This window comes from Triturus cristatus, chromosome 4_1 (assembly GCF_964204655.1).
Source record: "Triturus cristatus chromosome 4_1, aTriCri1.1, whole genome shotgun sequence".
Lineage (NCBI taxonomy): Eukaryota > Metazoa > Chordata > Amphibia > Caudata > Salamandridae > Triturus > Triturus cristatus.
Genome location: NC_140585.1, coordinates 97,793,996 through 97,814,236, shown reverse-complemented (window position 1 = coordinate 97,814,236; position 20,241 = coordinate 97,793,996). Strand labels below are relative to the sequence as shown.

Genomic DNA, 20,241 nt, shown 5'->3' with positions numbered 1-20,241 from the left:
AACGTAGTCAAACATACAACAAAGACAGTGCCATTTTTTATCAGACTATAGAATACATATTAACACTTACTATTCCCCCTTGTCCTATCGAAAACTACCCTCAAATAAAGAGTCCTTATGGCAGATCTTGGAACTTTTATGAGGGACAAATAAAGGAATATCAGACGGGTCGTAATTAAAACAAGCCTACTCTTTTTTTCTATTTGCCATTCCACCTTGATACACTATGAATATTCATAATCTTAAAGAAGACAAAAATAAATTTAGGCAAAAAAATCTATTTCAGGTATCTATCTCAGGTTATCATAAGCAGAAATGTTAGTATCAGTAACACTGTATAAAAATGGAAAAATCAAGATTCGGTCCTCAGTCATTCTTCAACATAATTGTTGATACATCAAGGGCCCTAAAAGGTTCGACCAGGGGTCACAGTTGATTATGTGCCCCCATGCAACCATCTCTAGTAACTACAGCCCCACTAGCTCACCCTCTGCTAATCTCCTATCTCTCCATTATCAATCAGGTAGTTGGGCCCGTAACCTACAACAAAGGCACTCCTACTATGCATGAGACTGAAATACTTTCACAAAACCAAATTCTTAGGAGCTTTCCTCCACACACATTACCTCTAAAGCATGCAGCACATCCAAATACTCTTGTCACTGATCTCATTTCACATCCTGTAACCACCAGTTCCAATGTTAAACTCATGTAACACAATTAAATATCAATATTCTTAGACAGTCTCATAGGAATCACCTGTAATCAGCCCAGTGACCTATTTCCCACACATCATATCAAATCTGCCTTCTGGAACTGTAGTTTATAGTCTCTAATGCAGCTTCTGTATCTGTCGTCATCCAGGAAAGACACATTGGTGCTGTTGCACTCACAGAATCCTCGTTCTGCTAATTCTCCATACTACTATTTTCCACTAAGGCACATCATCTCCACTTCAATAAAGCGACAAAAGCAAGTGGGTGCATTGCCTCTATCCACAAAGAGTTCCATGAATGCAAACATAATTAGCTTAAATTCATCCTTGTTCCAAATATACACCTAAACCACTCAGGCTGGACATGTTATTTCATCCACCTAGCAACCGGTACTTGATTTGAAACAGAATAAGTGCTAGCATCAAATAATTTACATAGAAGCCCACAGCCAGTGCAATCGAAACAGACCTGTATTGGTTGATTAATAAAAATTATTACAATTAAAACACTACTGCCATGTGTAAAACTCAGTACATTGATCATTTTAAGAATAAGATATGTTGATTAGCTAGAACCATTACACAAAAATGCTTCATTGGTTACATACCATACTGGAACATTAATACCACTTATACACATCTTTATCAAAGTTGTTCATTTATCATAATAAAAGTAACATATAATGATTCAATTGCACAGTAAAACCATTCAATAAAAACTGTCAACATTATGTACCGTTGTGTGCAAATGGACAATAGAGTGCCTAAGCGCTTACAAATGGTCTATATATATCTATACAAATTCATTAAAATAAAGGTTCAATTAGATATATTTTTAGAACTAAAAACATACAGATGTTGTGCTAGAATCTCTTAAAGTAAAAAGAACATTAAATGTATTATGTTCATATAGCCTAAAGACAACTACATAAAATTTCAAAGTGCCAGGTGCTTCAGAGCAAATGATCTTCCATTGTCCAAATCTGTAACAACCACTTTAAAAGAGCATATACAACAAATCTAAACTACAGATGCCAGCATTTTTTCAGCACTACAGATGCCAGCATTTTTTCAGTACTACAGATACCAGCATTTTTTCAGCAAAAGGTTCATCACTGGGTTTAGGCACCACGGTGGTGTTGCGCTACCTGTCGGTTTGATGCTTTCACCTCCTTCACTCTCATCTGAGTTAGATCTTCGATGAAGAGAGATGCCCCTGGAAAAATGAAAGACAGGCTTAGATGATTTAAGATTATAAGCCTCGGATGCATGCTTCCCAGCAGGCACAGTGTAAAAGCCCAAAGGTAGTGGTGGACAACAGAATATATAACATATTAGTAAATGGATCTCAGTCAATCAGGCCTGCAAAACTCTCATCATATACACTTCTAACAGTGTTAGGAAAAAGTTTATCTTTCTCTATACTGAAAAAGTGATTCAAGACTTCTTGTGAGTGTTGGCAGAACAATGTTCAGGTAGCTAAGGAGAAGTAACATTTGCTTCAATATCCATTATCGACCTGACCAATATATTTTACCAAAGAGCATGGCATGAGAAGGTGTAAACAGATAAAAAGCATGCAAGAAGAATGCAAGAGACAAAAAAAGAGGGAAACAGTGTGATTTTTTTTGTTTCAAAATATATATTGTCTTTCAAAACGAAGCATTGCATAGCTTTTAACATACAGATACTATTGCCACAGGGTAAGCACACATTGGCTGTAGTATGTAATCTATACATTGTTACTTATAAAGTCCTCGGAGTACGCTTGCACATAACCTATGGAGTTTGACTACTTCCCACTCTATGTCACACTTCCCCCATGTGAATACAATTTAGCTAATATCCCTGTAGGGTTTCCAAGTTCCCCATATTGTTTCAAATTTCTGCGGGTGGCCTTGGCCCTCATCCATATCTTCTTAGCTACCATACACTAATCCATGTGTTGATTTCACTGGTGTACCGTAAGGAGTGATTTGGCACACTCTGATACATTATGTTTCACCACCACCAGTCCCACAAGGCATAGTAATTTCGCATTTTTCGCTGGTTTCTCGGGGCCTCTTCAACCGTGCGAGACCCCGTGGCAGAGCCCAGCCAAAATCAATTTACAAATTTCTTCCAGAAAAGGAAAGGGGTTCATTTTGAATAGCCCTTTAGTCCATTATTTCTATTTACAGAGTAAAAGTCACATCGACACGTTTCGGTCTCCACCGAGACCTTGTTCACAATGGTAATTACGATGTTTACCACAGCCAATTAAATACATTATAGTTGTGAGGTCATTTCCTGTTTTTGCAAACAACACAAAGCATTTTGGGAGTTGTAGTGTCCCTTTACATATGTGTTTCATACATTATTTCGAGTGATTACAAAAGTTATAAAGTGCATAAAGGAAACCTTTTCTTGCTTTCAGGAGTCAAAGCAGTATTGCTTTTGGACAAGGGGAGCTGCATGTTAGCAGCACCCCTGGTCCAAAAGCAATTCTGGCTTCCGCAGGAGGCGGGGAGCCGGCAGGGACTGCAGGGGCATTGGGGCTCCCCCAGTTGTCTCCAAGGTTGCGGGCCAGCCCAGAGGGGAGGGGGCCACGCGCCCACCCCCTCCTGGGAAAATGTAAATTATGTCAATTATGATTTTATTTTTAAAACAAGGCCAGACCCGGGGGATGGGGTCCCCAGGGCCAGAAGTGGCCCAGGGGAGGGGGCCACGCGGCCCCCCTCCTGGGAAGAATAAAAATATTTTTTAATAAAAATGAGGCCAGGCCCCAAGGGATGGAGTTCCAGGGGCCAATAGTGGCCCAGGGAAGGGAGTCCATGAGGCCCCCTTCCCGTATTTTTTAAAGAAAAAAATGCTCAGGCCCTGGGGTGTGGGGTCCCCAAGGTCCAAAAAATACTAAAAGAAGGGGGCCACACAGCCCTCTTCTAAAAATATTTTAAAAAAAGAAAAGCCGGCATCTTGCCGGAGGCCCCGTCCCCTCCCTGCACCACTTTGAAAACGTGCCTCCTGGTGTGTTCTAATTTAGGGGTATAGGTTCCCTTGAACCCTGAGGGTCCCTGGGGGCCAATTAGCCTGCCAGGTACCTCCAGTAAGTCCCGCACCATGGGACTGCTGAGAGGTGGTCCGAGGCCACGCCCCTTTTTACACCACTCTGCACACTCTCCCCTTGGTGCACTGCTGGTGGGACGATGAGGTCCTCTTGTGTCCTGAGGACCTCAGGACTAAAGTGGACTTCATCTTCCATCAGGAGTGCACCAGGAGGCGTGTTTGCAGAGTGGTGTAAAAAGGGGAAGTGGCCTCAGACCACTCTTAGCAATCCAGCTGTGTGGGGCTTACTAGAGATAACAGGAGGTCTAGTTGGCCCCCAGGGACCCTCAGGAGGCAAGGGGACTTCATCCCCTAACCAAGATCAAAGGGGGCTAGCTGGGGCTTACTGGAGGTATCAGGTTGGCTAGTTGGCCCCTAAGGAGCCTCAGCAGCGAAGGGGACTTTAATCCCCATCAAAGAGCGCGCCAGGGAGTGCGTTTGCAGACTGGTGGTCAAAGGGTGCATGGCCTGCTATGAGTACTTACCAATGCTGCTGTGTGGGGCTTATTGAAGGTAATAGGAGGGGTAGTTGGCCCCCAAGGTTGTCCTTTGGGGCCAACTACCCCTCCTGTTACCTCCAGTAAGCTAAGAGGTCTTCGGAGGCCATGCCCTCCCTTTCTCCACCACTCTGCAAACGCACCTCCTGGCACACTACGGGTTGGGGGATGAAGTCCACTTTACTCCTGAGGGGCTTTGGGGGCTAAGAAGCCCTCCTGCTACCTCATGTAAGTCCTATACAGAAGAATTCCTGAGAGCTGGTTGGAGCTGGTTGGAGGCCCAGTCGCCATTCTCCATCAAAAAACGCGACTACCAGTTGAAGAAGCATTTGCAATGTAATAGGTTTTGTATTTGCGAAAGTTGTTGGCGTTGTAAATGTAAAAGTGTTTTATTGATGTTTCTTGGAGTGGAGTGGATGTAGGTTGTGTGTAGTGGAATTATGTGGTATGTTGTGCAGTGAAATTATTTGGATAGGATGTATGTGGTATTTAGTGTATAAGAATTATGTACAGTGGGATTATGTGTTATAGAGAGTAATTGTGTGGTGTGATAGCCTGTGTTGTAGAGTTGCAACCTCAGGTTTAGTCTTCCTCATTTCCACAGAAACTAAACTATGAACTAAAAGGAACCACTGAGGAGCACTTCTGGACCTAGTCTGAGGTATGAGCAGGGTCACTGTAATTATGTCACTGTTTGGCTACACCGACTTTTGTACAATTACGCATTTTCTGCATTTGCCACATAATCCATCATCTGCTGCATAATCTGTATATTTGAACAAAAAAAACCTTGTTTCTAGCTCAAACGGCTCAAATGTTACCAAAAATGCAGCAACAAGTGTTACAGCGTGGTGGAAGGCCCCTTGCAAACCTAAAATGCTTACCTGTTATTTATTGCTAAATGTGGGTATCAAATTGGTACTAAAGGTGCGTAAACCACTTGTGTTTCTTTCTGCACCTCTCTTGCCTCTTTCTGCATTTCTGTTGCTTTTTTCTGCACCTTTCTTTCTTTTTCTGTACTTCTGACCTCCTTCTGCTCATCTGTTGCACTTTCTCCACCTCACTTGCTTCTTTCTGTACCCCTCTTGCCTCTTTCTGTACCCCTCTTTCCTCTTTCTGCACCTCTCTTGCTTCTTTCTGCACACCTGTTCCTTCTTTCTGCACATTTCCTGCCTGTTTGTGCACCTCTCTTGCTTCCTTCTTTACCTCTGTTGCTTCTTTCTGTATTTCTTTTGCCCCTTTCTGCACCCTTCGTGCCTCTGTTGCTTCTTTCTGTACTTCTTTTCTTTCTTTCTGCAACCCTCTTGCCTCTTTATGCAACATTTGTACCTCTTCCAGCACCTTTGTTGCTTCTTTCTGTACTTCTCTTTCTTTTTTCTGCACCTCTCTTGTAACTTTCTGCTCCTCTCTTTCCTCTTTCTGCACACACAGGGCTACTTTTAAACCTACCTCAGGCTCAGCAGTGCAGGTGCAAGTGCAGAAAAGGGCTGCTGGTCTCTAAACTGGCAGGCCCTATTATATGCTAGGGACTTAGAGGTAGCTATAATCCCCTGCCCTATTATGTACTAGGGCCTTACAGGGGAGGCCATGCCAATCACAGTTGTAACCCAACCCATAGTGTACCCTAGTATATGTAGGTGTTTTCACTGTATTCTAAGTGTCTTTCAGCATAGCACTGGCTCCAGGCCCTGTTAGGCAGAGCCTAGGGTCAACCAGAGTCAGTTACCACCAGTACTAGTCAGCAAAATGTTGGGGGGCTCCCAGGGCACAGGATGACTTTGCAACCTCTGTTGGTTCCTTCTGCATATCCCTTGCCTCTTTCTGCACCCTTTTTCCTCTTTCTGGACTTCTGATGACTCTTTCTGCATGTGTCTTCTTTTTTTGCACCTTTGTTCCTCTTTCTGCACATGTCCTACCTCTGTAGTCATAGTTAGAAATTAGCATTTAAAAAACCTTAGAAATTCACTTAAAAAATCATAGGTTTCAGGGACGTTATAGTTAGAAATTAGCATTTAAAAAACCTTGAAAATTCACTGAAAAAAACACAGGTTTCAGGGACGTTATAGTTAGTTGGACATTTCACTCAAAGAAAACCAGAGAAATCCGGCCATTATAGTTAGTTGAGCTAACTATAACTCTCCCCCGCAATGCATTGCTGATGGCGTCACATATTACATCATTCATGACATAGTCATTGTCATCACTGGTGACATCTCAAGTGGTATTACTGATGGCATCACTGATGACACCATCCACATGATAATCTGATGCACGTCCTCATACCCTAATATAACCTTTGATACACCCACTCTAAAATACAGACTACCATTTTCAATAGCAAATGGCTTTATTTCGACAGAAAAACATGTCATAAAAAGCAATACAAATACACAAACAGTTTTTAAAACAATAAAAGGAGCCAATTCGTAACAAGAATGCATTCAATTCACAAAACGAAGGCGCCAATAAATTACGTAAAAAGAGTATATATTTAAAACCAAAATTAAACAAGGTTCAAAAGCCTATTTGATCTAATCGACCATGCCCAGCTTAGAAACTTCGCCAGGCCGCAGGCATATAGGGGCCGCGGGTCCGTTTTCAAAATTCGCAAGGCCTCCCTATGGTGTCTAGTGCCTAACTCTCTACAGAGAGGTTTCAACCACCTGCGACGTGGAACTTCATAAGCGGGGCATTCGAAGAAAAAATGAGGAACGGTCTCTATCTTTGACAAACAATACGGGCACACAGAAGTAGTCTGGGCTGGACCCTCCACCTAGCAGTCAGTTCACCCACAGGAAGTAAACCAACTCTAAATTTAAAATACAATGCCCTATCTCTAGGTTTTGTTATAATATCGAGATAGGGCTCGCAGAATGGGATCTCCTTCACCAGTAAAAATTCAGCAGTAGACCTACAAAGCTTGGAATTGGTGTTTCGCCCGTCTATCACCCAACCCCAGTACAATTTCTTCACAGCAGATTTAGGGGGAGCAGTTCTAGTCTGCCAAGCTTCTTCTAGACCCAAATCTGTCATTAAACTTTTTACTTCCCTCAGCCAACTAATTTTGGACCAACCAGGCATCGATAAGATCTCTTTTAAACTGTCTGCATAGCTGGCCAATTCGGGGACTCTCCAAATACGGGCCCAAAGAAGGAGAGGACGCAACCTTGCCAAGTCACTAATGGGACAACTGCCCATATCAAGCAATAGTGGAAGGGTTGGGGTGCTATAAGGAAGCCCCATTAGGTCCTTAAGAAATTTATTTTCAGAACACGACAACTGATCCACCTTTTGCACACCCTAAAGTTCCGCCCCGTAGAGCGCCGCACTCACGCCTCTTGCCCTATATATGTCAAGTACCGGGGTGATTGGCTTGAGGGAGGAGGCCCGATGTTCTTTAAGTAAAGCCCCCGCCACCCTCTTGTGGTTCAGTAACATCTTGTGGAGGTGGCCATTTCATCTCATGGTATCACAGATGCGAATTCCTAAATAATCAAATTCTTTTACCCTTTCTAGGGGAACTGAGTTTAGAGTCGGTGGCCTACCAAGCTTCTTTGGGGGATTCAAGACCAAATACTTAGTCTTGTCAGTATTAATTTCCAATCCCCGCAAGTCACAGAAGGACTGGAAATTGGTTAAGAGGTTCTGTAAGCCTACCGGGGTCTTCGAGATCAGTAGGGTATCGTCTGCAAACAGAAGGGTGGGTACCCTCCTGCCTGGCAACGAAGGGGCATCTGAGGGGGTCTGCAGGAGGAAATCCACCACACCATTAACATACAATGAGAACAGAGTGGGGGCTAATACACATCCCTGACGGATGCCTCTGTTTACAGGTATTCGTGAAGTCTTTTGGCCCTGATTTCCCCACCTAATCTGCGCGTAATTTCCTGTATGCAGCTTAATTAGCAAGGACAGTAAATATGGGGGCAAGCCCAACCCAGATAGCACCCTGCAGAGATGGTTACGGGGAACCAGGTCAAAAGCAGTCCGCAGATCTATAAATGCCAAATACAGACTGCCTTTGCCCAGAACAACCACTTTCCAAAAAAGCATCAACAACCGGAAAGTTTGCTCAATGGTCCCAGTACCTGTTCTAAAACCTGCCTGAAAATCAGACAGAATACCCTTCTCCTCTACCCACTGTAAGACCCTCCCCAGAATCACCTTTCCTGCCACCTTCTGTGAGGAGTCTAGAAGGCTTATGGGGCGATAATTAGCAGGGTCCTCCCGACACCCTTTCTTAAAGATCGGGACGACCTCAGCGCCCCTCCAGGATTCTGGGAAAACTGCGTCAGAAAAGCTAGCATTTAGTAATGAGGCAATAAGTTTCCCCCATGCTACCGGGTTAGCGCGTAGCAGATCCCCAGGTAGGCCATCCGGCCCCGCAGCTTTATTAGGAACAAGACGCTTAATTACGTCCGCCACTTCTTTGGCCGTAAACGTAAATTCTAGGCTCAGCTCCTGAGGATCTAGTAGGGGGGCATCAGTGGGAGTTTCCCCATTATCTATTACAACATTGTATAAGTGGGAAAAGTGGATGAACCACGAGGCCTCAGGAATATTACATGTTATGAGCGAGTCCACAGGTTTGTCTCTAGCTCTAATCAATTCCCAGAAGCCCTTCGAATCTCTAGCAGAGCTTGCCAGTTTCAGATCGCACCAAAACTGGTTCTCCCAGTCTGACTTAGCCCTGGAAATGACACCTCTGTAACTTTTCCTAGCGGTACGAATCAGACCACCATCCTTAAGTTTTACTGAATTAATTAACTCCCTTTTGGCATTACGACAAGCAGGCGAATACCAGCCAGGATTGCCCTTTGGGCGACAACTTTTGATAACCCTAGAGCTTGCATTACAAACTGAAAAAAGATCACCCAAAGCTTTAGTGGTTTGGACGAACAGTGTGGAAATCTCGTGGGCACTAATTGTGACAAGGTCCAAACTAGACAAGACGTTTGCCATAATTGATCTTGCTTCCTGCATCTTATCCTCATTGTCAACAATATTCCTCCATCTTAGCCGCCTCCCACAATTTGAGGGATATACTTCACGAGATGACTTCCAATCATGAGGAGTTCGATCATTAGGCCGAACGGACCACAAAGGGGAAAGGGACAAAGACAGGGGATTGTGGTCACTGTCAGTAGAAGGAAGGACCACCATATCCATCAAATGGCTCCAAAGTTTAAAATTCAACAGGATATAATCAATTCTAGAGGAATGGCCAACCCTACCATTTTCAAAACCATAGACACACCAATACCAGTTACTACATACACACTCACTGATTCCTAGGTCTACACACACATCCACTCATTCACCCATACAGTCACTCATACATACAGTCACTCATCAGTGCAGCACTATCATATGCACTCATACACCTATACAAACACACACACCGCCACTCATCCATAGTTACTCACTCACCTAATCGTACAAAGAATCAATTACACTCCAATTTACTCACCTATACAGTTATACACACACTACCTCACTTATTCATACAAATACTAACACATACTTACTCTCTTATACAATCACTGATACAAGCACACACTCATCCATACAGCCATTCTCACAATCTCACAATCACTCACTCTCACATATAGTCATTTATATACTCCAACACTCATATTTACTGCCTTTCACATATGTAGTTACTCACACATGTACCACTGAGACATCCATTCACTAACCAGCATACCCACACACACAATCACCAACCCATATGCCCCTTCTCAGATGCACTCTTGAACCCATACACCCAGTGAATCAATCACTCATACATCTATGCACAGAGTCACACAAACACAGACACTCAGGCACCCATACAGATACTCAGACAACCAATCAATAACCCATTTAGACACTCATGTAGCTACTCACCAACCGATTCAGCCGCTTACACACCAACTGACAGACTGATACAGACATTCACACAGTTTAGTCACCAACTCATGCATTCAGTAAGACACGTTTAATCACGCACTTATACAGTCAGTCACGCACCTAATAAATCCTCCATTCAAACACTTATACACCCACTCTTTCTTCAATACACCTTGGCGCATATATTTATATATATATATATATATATATATAAAACATATTTAAACTTTACAGAAACATACAGTCATTCTATGATATCATCAGTGATGTCATTTGAGATGTCATCAGTGATGTGACTGACCATGTCATGAGTGATGTAATATGTGATGTCATCATGGGGGCGTGAGTTATATTTAGCTGAACTAATTATAACGGTTGAATTTCTCTGGTTTTGTACGAGTGACATATCAAACCAACTATAACGTCCCTGAAACCTTTGGCTTTTTCAGTGAATTTCTATGGTTTTTTAAATGCTAATTTCTAACTATATCGTCCTTGAAACCTATGTTTTTTCTGTGAATTTCTATGGTTTTTTAAAGGACAATTTCTAACTATAACGTCCCTGAAACCTATGGTTCTTTTCAGTGAAAAAATATATATATATATATATATATATATATTCACTGAAAAAACCATGGGTTTCACACACGTTATAGTTAGGAATTAGCATTTAAAAAACCTTAGAAATTCACTGAAAAAACCATAGGTTTCACACACGTTATAGTTAGGAATTAGCATTTAAAAAACCTTAGAAATTCAGTGAAAAAACCATAGGTTTCACACATGTTATAGTTAGCTGGACATTTTACTCGTAAAAAACCAATGAAATTCCCCCGTTATAGTTAGTTCAGCTAACTATAACTCGCGCGCCCGCAATGCACTGCTGATGACGTCACATATTACATCACTCATGACATGGTCAGTGACATCACTCATGACATCACTGATGACATCTCAAACCATCATTTGAACATACTGTCCGTATTCCTTTAAAATTAATGTTGAAAACATGTCAGATTGACACTCACCGCATTTCATGCTATGATTAGCATCTTTAACTAATTTTGCAAAAGTGACTGTTTTACTCTCTGGCAATGTCAAATAAATAAACCTTTCATTATCAACATTAGAGCCACATATATTATAACAGTTTTCACAACTATGTTCCCATTTATAAGAGAGACCAAATAAAATATCAATGGGAACCCCTTCTTCTTCCAGTACCTGAAGAAAATACATCAAAAATTCCTGTGCGTCTTGCTGTACATTTTGAGAAAACTGTGTTCGTCCTGAACATACATCTAAAAGTTTTCTAATTTCAGTTGCACTTTCTATTTCAGTTTTATCAATACTCAGCTTTTCAAAAAGGAGACTCAGCACAGAACAGAATCTTTTTCCATGATTTACTATTATCTGCTCTTGCAAACTTTCCAGATAAAATGCAACATTCAGCACTACATTTGCGTAGCAGTTGACACCAGAGCTATTTTCAAAATGACATCCTACAACCTGTTCTTCATTTTCCTTTTTGTTTTTGCTTGCAATTACATCACTCCTCTTTTTTTTCCTCCTCTCTACATCGTCATCACAGATATTCTCATTTCTCCTTTTACGAGAAACTACACGTTTCTCCTACACAGGATACTGACCTAAATGAGGAGCATAGCTTCTTCTTAATCTATTATACTCCTTTACACAATTTGTATCAGCACTAACTTTTGAGTCATCAAAGTCTATCATGAATAAACCTGATAATGTTTTCACTCGTGACAAAGCAACATATGCCATACCTTCTTTGAACACAGTAGAACCAATGTTCACAAATGCACAATCTACAGTCAATCCTTGAGACTTGTGAATAGTTACAGCATATGCTAGAGAAAACGGAAACTGCTTCCTACGCACATATAAGTCTTTCACAAGCATGAAACGAACTGTACAACGACAAATGTCTTTAACTTCTTCTATCTGATCAAATTTTATTTTTAAACATTCAATTCCATCTTTTTTCTGATAATTAATAAAACCCACAACTCTTCCCATAGCTCCATTAACTAAACCTTTTTCAACATCCAAATTTCTCCTTAAAAATACTCTACAGTTCATGCAAACATATAGATTTTTTTCTAATCCAGCTGTTTTGGAGATGTTCTTCTCTAGTGAATCCAATTTATTTTTTATTCTGCCTGTTACTGTGACAGTAATTCTTCCATCCTCAATTTTGTCCACTGCTTCCAATTTCCTGATCTCTTCCTTTTCCAATTTCAAAAGCTCCTCATTAAATATTGAGCATTCACGTAGAGTTGGCATTAAGCAGATGACACTTTTGTTTTCTGCAATGTTCTTGTATATTTTCTCTGCAACTATTTCTTCCTTTGGAAATAAATTATGTAGCAGCCGACTCTGTAATGCTTTTTTGCCAACTTCTGTGAGTAGTCCAATTCTGATATCTTTCAGAATACTTCCATATTCTTCATCGTTTGCTTGCCTCATATTAGTAGTAAGTTCCTTGTACTCAAAGAAGGACCAAATATTTGTATTTCCGATGCTTCCCAATGACTTCTTCGTGTCTTCATGTGTGACAGTATTAAACACTGGTTGTCCTTTAACTGGAGTAAGTTGCAAAAGATCTCCAAAAACTATGACGTGTTTTCCACCAAATAACATGTCATAGTCTGTCTTCAAAATTTGCTGCATTCTTAAATGCACAAAGGCAAGCATTAAGTTTGATACCATGCTCACCTCATCAATAATGAGAACTTGCATCTTCTTCAATACTCTTGAAACTTCCAAGGATGCTTCTCCAGTTAGCTTGTTGTATTGTATTTTGTTCTCGTGCTCCACTGGTAACATTAGCAAACGATGTAAAGTGATTCCTTTTATGTTATATGCTGCTAACCCAGTTGGAGCAGTAACCACACAAGACAAAGTAGAATCTGTTTTTTGCTGTAGGTAGCTTCTGATGACTTTTATAAGGAAACTTTTTCCAGTTCCAGCTTGTCCGCTTACATACATCCTGATTGGATGAAATGATGTGCATGAGCACTCTTTTTTTTCATGTAGAAATACGTGATCAATTTTGTTTCTGATCTCTTCATAAATTTGTTGCTGCTCTTGATTCAGTTGTCTTTCCAAATTTTCTAAGTCTATAAATTCTTCTTGAGCTTGATTCATAGCCGTTTCCACTTCATTCATGGCTATTGATGCTTCATTTTCAACGATTGGTTGTCCTAGGGGATCTTGACTGAGTGTTCCTGAACTTTGGCTGTCCTGAGAACTGTCTCTAGCTATTTCTGCTGCAATTGTAGTTTCCTGTTCAATTTCTTCATTTAACATTTGCAGATAACTTGAGAATGTACTGCATTGTATGCTGTCTTTGCAAGCATTAAAAGAATCTTCATAGCATTGAAATTCTCCCAGTAGTTCATCCTCTGTACGCCATGGTTTAAACAACTGTAAAAGAGCCAGGTAGTAAAATTCCTTCTTGTCAGTAGTGTCACAACTCAGCTTCCTGTGATTTATCAAACTTCCTTTTGTTTGCTTCACCAAACATCCTTCCTCACCAACGACTTTATATTTTCCATTGTTGATGTCTTCTGCGGCTTTCCGTGAATAAATGTAGTTCTGCAGCACTTCATAGAGACACATGTTCTCCAGATGATGACTTCTCTTGGGATAATATGTGTCCAACATATTTGATTTCAAAATATCTGTACTTTCTGGGTCATTCTCGGCCAAATATTCAATTTCTCCAACAGATTTCAGTACCCGATTTCTCATTGCTGCAAGGCCTAAACTTGCCCAAATTATTCTTCTTGACTTCGAGTAGAGACTTGCAGAAGATAACCTATCTGAACATTCGTAGGATCCAATTTCTCGATGCGATAACATCTTCAAACTGAAACTGTACAGCTTCTTACTGACAGTCTTCTCGTGAGAAATCTCTTCCCACATTTCCTTCAATTCTGTTTTTTCTGATTTCGTAATGTAAGACGTTACATATCGAGCAACAGCAATGGAATTGTCAGCTACATACTGTATATCCATGTTAGCGTTCCACATGGATAAAATCACTGGGTTGTAGTCATTTATATTTTTTGATTCTTCTTTTCTTTTAAGGTTGTAGGTATTCTTAGGTGATTTTCTTGTGATAGTATGTCTCACAGCTGACATAAAACTGTTGACTCTTCCATTTGAAAGAACAGGTCTTGGAAATCCAAATCGACATTTAGTGTAGTATTTATCTTTGCTCTTGTATTTCCGTCGACAGTATTTTCCACATCGATGACTTTGGAAACGTAAAACTTGCTCCTTTAACTTTTTCTCTTCTGTGCTTTTTGGTATAGCACATGTTGCATATTCTTCAATGTAAGATAACACTGCTTCATCAGTATCTGTTCCAAACTTTGGGGCATCCTTGATCCACAACAGCATATGAATATGAGGAGCACCTCTTGCCTGGTACTCTTTTCTCCAAAAGAAATCCACTACTTCTCCAAGAGGTGGATTTTTTTTATTGCAGATGAAGGACATCATAGCCTCAAATCTATGATTGAAATATCTGCAAACATTAACCGGATCCAATGAGCACAGTTCTCCTGCTGTCTTGTATTCGATGTTTTTAATGTTTGAATTTGCCTCTCGTAGAAAATCCAGTAAATCATCCCAAGCGTACTCCGCACAGCTTAGGGTAACGAACCATGTTGGTGTTCCTAAATTCCGTAACATGCATTTTAATTCACCATGGCGTCGGTACCAATATTCATTTGTCCCACGCTGACAAGCCATCAGATTGATAAGTTGTGTTTCCAAATGATCATCTCGGTGCTGCACTTTCTCCATAAAATCCTTAGCAGACACATTTTGTAAATGTACTCCACTTTTTAAAATGTGATTTACTGCATAAGACAGTGCAGACAAGTCGCTTTCAAATAAAAGATGGAACAAATAAGGAATACTTTGTCGAAATCTGGGATCTTCAGCATATAGTCTTGTAGTCCGATACTCAGAAGCTGGAATCTGTTCTGGACGTTCATCGTATCGTCCTCCTTTTCCTTTAGGAAACAGCTGGGGAAAACATCGAGCTTCCAAGCTCTCCTCCCATACACTCACGGGAGTTCCTTTTGCTTTCTTCATCTGAAAGAGATCAATATTGTCTCCCATAACTTCTTTTGAATGAAGAGGATGTATGCTAAAATGTTCATAAATTTCTTCTTCCTTTGACTTGTCCACTTTTTCAATTTGTCCAGTTGGTGTTTCTGTGTCTTCTTGTAAATCTTCTTCTTCTTCTTCTTCTATATAAATTGATTCATACCATTTGTTATTCCTTTTCAAATACAAATTTGCTCTTTGTACTTTCCGCACATCTACCAGCTCCTGCCAAATCTTCTTATTCTTTGTAGGTACACCATTAACCAGAATAACTAATGGTTCAGTTTCCAAAGTATCCGCATCAATAGTTTCCATATTTTTTTTTAAATCCAAGGGCAAATACACCACTCTACCTTTTAAACCTCTCAGTAAATCTGAAGGAGGTAATTTACCAGTTTTGGGCTCCATACGTACTATGGTCTGGAACGGATGAACACATTGAATGAGTATAGACTCATATGTATTTAATTCAGAAAGTTCAGCAGGAATAGCATCCAATTCTAAATTATTATGTACAGCTCTGGTCGGCATTCTATTTTCCTCTAACTTGTTGTAACAGTATTTACAAATACGCTGATCTTCACCCAAATCAAAACAATTTTCTAGAAATATATATGTGGCAAAATCCTTCCACTTATAATTATCTTCATTTTCACTCTTTCTGTAGAGATCAACATTCCTAGTTTGTTTTCTATTATGAGTTCTGCGGCAACAAATACAAGTAAAATTTGGTCTTTCATTAGAGACAATTGCAAATTTTGTTATGTGATCATTAAATGTGTAACTTACAGAGGGTTCTACATTCTCTTCCACTTCTTCCTCATTTACTGTGTCCTTCTCTGCACTGTTTTGTTCAGGACCAAAGTAACAAAACTGAATTTCATCAACAACCTTCTCTACATCTGATACCGTTCCTCGGAACAGAGCCCTATTCAATTCATTTAACTTTATTGCTGGACTTTTGGCAAAATACAACCGTCTCACAAACTTTCTCATTTCAGTATGATGAACAGCCAGCATCCTAAAATGATGGAAAACACTATTGCACACTTTTCTAGATAGACAAGCCAGAGAATGACCCTGCAAACCAGTATTCTCTCTCACTCTGCATGGATCCAGACTTTGAAGCACCTTAATCTTCTGTTTTATACTTTTTTTACTATATTCTCTTAGAAACTCTCGAAATTTGTCAATAGATTCCTGACGCACAGTGCAAATACTACTACAATTCCAAGTGTACACTGGGGCTTTAGGACGTCTCCCCATTGCCTCATCTGCCATCACTTGTACCTCATCTCTTGGAACCATTATCTCCTTCTCCATTATGCAACCATTTTTTACTTCGTATGAATGACCTCTGGTGTCAACTGCATGCAGCAAACTATTACTTTGAAAATAGCTCTCTTCATTAAAAAAAGGTTCACTACTTGAACTATGCATCCACTTTCCTAAAAACACTTTACAAAAGTTTGTTCTGTTCACTACTCTTTTCCTTTTGCTATGTGATTTCAGTACATTAACCATTTTGTCTAATGTACGCATCCTATTCAAAATTAATATGAATAGTTTCCTTTTTAATTCTAATGCCTTTGCTGCAATGGCTTCTATTTCTTTTTTTCTTTTATAAAACTTTGTCTTTTTCTTATATTTCTTCACATCCTTCATCAAATTAGACATAACTCTTCTCTGAAACATTTTTCTACGTATCTCTTTAAACGCTGTTTTTCTATTTATATAAATCTTTTCAGTTGCTGAAGGTATATTTGCATTAACTAAATTGTCAATTTTTTCCTCTCCTTTTTTTTTAAAAACATCCTTTCGAGTACAGACATTTTGTACATTTTTCATTCTTTTGAATATATTTTTTAAAAATTGTTTTTTCTGCTTACCAGAAGATTTTTTGTTTTTCCCAACATCAGCATCTTCTACTAACTTTGGTCCTCTAGTTGTCTTCAAATATAGGTTTTTTTTGTGCGTTTTTTGAACTCTGGATTTTGTAGGCATCTTAAATTTTGTTCACTGCTCATCAGCAATACCTGAAAAAAACTAAAAAAAAAAATCCTTTATTTTATTTAAATATATTACTACATTTCTTTTCACAATAGTCACAAAACGAAATTTCTTTGCCAATTTGAATGCACACTTAATGCTCTTTTTTTTTGGCAAGTGAAAATCACTTTTACAGACTGACACATTATGAAACCACTTTTCAGATTTTTTAAAAAGCCCATGTCCAGACTGCTACACTCCAGCAAGGGCAACCAGCCTTAGTGATGCTGAATGTATTTGCATTACAGACTGAAACCTCAAAACCCCACTCGCTTCTAAATACTGTGCATGATTATACATTGAAAGGAGCTGGGTGTGTGCTAAGAGTCTGCTTCTGCACCAAAAAAATCGCTCCCCCTTTTTCCTACTAATGCAACTGTGAAATCACCAGAGCAAAACGCAATAAATCTCTGCCTGTAATTCCTATTTGCACACAGAGTCATGTTTTCACATTAGTCCCAAAACGAAATTTCTTTGCCAATTTGAATGCACACTTACTGCTCTTTTTTTTTGGCAAGTGAAAATCACTTTTACAGACTGACACATTATGAAACCACTTTTCAGATTTTTTTTAAAAAGCCCATGTGCAGACTGCTTTTTCAGACCACCACCATGTGTATCCTCGGTGACTGCCTACACTCCAGCAAGGGCAACCAGCCTTAGTGATGCTGAATGTTTTTGCATTACAGACTGAAACCTCAAAACCCCACTCGCTTCTAAATACTGTGCATGATTATACATTGAAAGGAGCTGGGTATGTGCTAAGAGTCTGCTTCTGCACCAAAAAAATCGCTCCCCCTTTTTCCTACTAATGCAACTGTGAAATCACCAGAGCAAAACGCAATAAATCTCTGCCTGTAATTCCTATTTGCACACAGAGTCATGTTTTCACATTAGTCCCAAAACGAAATTTCTTTGCCAATTTGAATGCACACTTACTGCTCTTTTTTTTTGGCAAGTGAAAATCACTTTTACAGACTGACACATTATGAAACCACTTTTCAGATTTTTTTTAAAAAGCCCATGTGCAGACTGCTTTTTCAGACCACCACCATGTGTATCCTCGGTGACTGCCTACACTCCAGCAAGGGCAACCAGCCTTAGTGATGCTGAATGTATTTGCATTACAGACTGAAACCTCAAAACCCCACTCGCTTCTAAATACTGTGCATGATTATACATAGAAAGGAGCTGGGTGTGTGCTAAGAGTCTGCTTCTGCACCAAAAAAATCGCTCCCCCTTTTTCCTACTAATGCAACTGTGAAATCACCAGAGCAAAACGCAATAAATCTCTGCCTGTAATTCCTATTTGCACACAGAGTCATGTTTTCACATTAGTCCCAAAACGAAATTTCTTTGCCAATTTGAATGCACACTTACTGCTCTTTTTTTTTGGCAAGTAATAATCACTTTTACAGACTAACACATTATGAAACCACTTTTCAGTTTTTTTAAAAAGCCCATGTCCAGACTGCTTTTTCAGACCACCACCATGTGTATCCTCAGTGACTGCCTACACTCCAGCAAGGGCAACCAGCCTTAGTGATGCTGAATGTATTTGCATTACAGACTGAAACCTCAAAACCCCACTCGCTTGTAAATACTGTGCATGATTATACATAGAAAGGAGCTGGGTGTGTGCTAAGAGTCTGCTTCTGCACCAAAAAAATCGCTCCCCCTTTTTCCTACTAATGCAACTGTGAAATCACCAGAGCAAAACGCAATAAATCTCTGCCTGTAATTCCTATTTGCACACAGAGTCATGTTTTCACATTAGTCCCAAAACGAAATTTCTTTGCCAATTTGAATGCACACTTACTGCTCTTTTTTTTTGGCAAGTAATAATCACTTTTACAGACTAACACATTATGAAACCACTTTTCAGTTTTTTTAAAAAGCCCATGTCCAGACTGCTTTTTCAGACCACCACCATGTGTATCCTCAGTGACTGCCTACACTCCAGCAAGGGCAACCAGCCTTAGTGATGCTGAATGTATTTGCATTACAGACTGAAACCTCAAAACCCCACTCGCTTCTAAATACTGTGCATGATTATACATAGAAAGGAGCTGGGTGTGTGCTAAGAGTCTGCTTCTGCACCAAAAAAATCGCTCCCCCTTTTTCCTACTAATGCAACTGTGAAATCACCAGAGCAAAACGCAATAAATCTCTGCCTGTAATTCCTATTTGCACACAGAGTCATGTTTTCACATTAGTCCCAAAACGAAATTTCTTTGCCAATTTGAATGCACACTTACTGCTCTTTTTTTTTGGCAAGTAATAATCACTTTTACAGACTAACACATTATGAAACCACTTTTCAGTTTTTTTAAAAAGCCCATGTCCAGACTGCTTTTTCAGACCACCACCATGTGTATCCTCAGTGACTGCCTACACTCCAGCAAGGGCAACCAGCCTTAGTGATGCTGAATGTATTTGCATTACAGACTGAAACCTCAAAACCCCACTCGCTTCTAAATACTGTGCATGATTATACATTGAAAGGAGCTGGGTGTGTGCTAAGAGTCTGCTTCTGCACCAAAAAAATCGCTCCCCCTTTTTCCTACTAATGCAACTGTGAAATCACCAGAGCAAAACGCAATAAATCTCTGCCTGTAATTCCTATTTGCACACAGAGTCATGTTTTCACATTAGTCCCAAAACGAAATTTCTTTGCCAATTTGAATGCACACTTACTGCTCTTTTTTTTTGGCAAGTGAAAATCACTTTTACAGACTGACACATTATGAATCCACTTTTTAGATTTTTTAAAATGCACATGTCCAGACTGCTTTTTCAGACCACCACCATGTGTATCCTCGGTGATTGCCTACACTCCAGCAAGGGCAACCA

At 40.0% G+C, this 20,241-nt stretch overlaps 1 protein-coding gene across 2 annotated transcripts in view; it reads right to left on the bottom strand.

Annotated features, from left to right (window-relative positions):
- Positions 1–20,241, bottom strand: part of LOC146839641 (uncharacterized) — a 712,826-nt gene that overhangs the window by 457,057 nt on the left and 235,528 nt on the right. For both annotated transcript variants that reach the window (XM_085650377.1, XM_085650376.1), the window contains exon 3: positions 1,864–1,931. In XM_085650377.1, the coding sequence (XP_085506503.1) occupies positions 1,864–1,931 (68 nt within the window). The remainder of the gene's footprint in view (positions 1–1,863; positions 1,932–20,241) is intronic.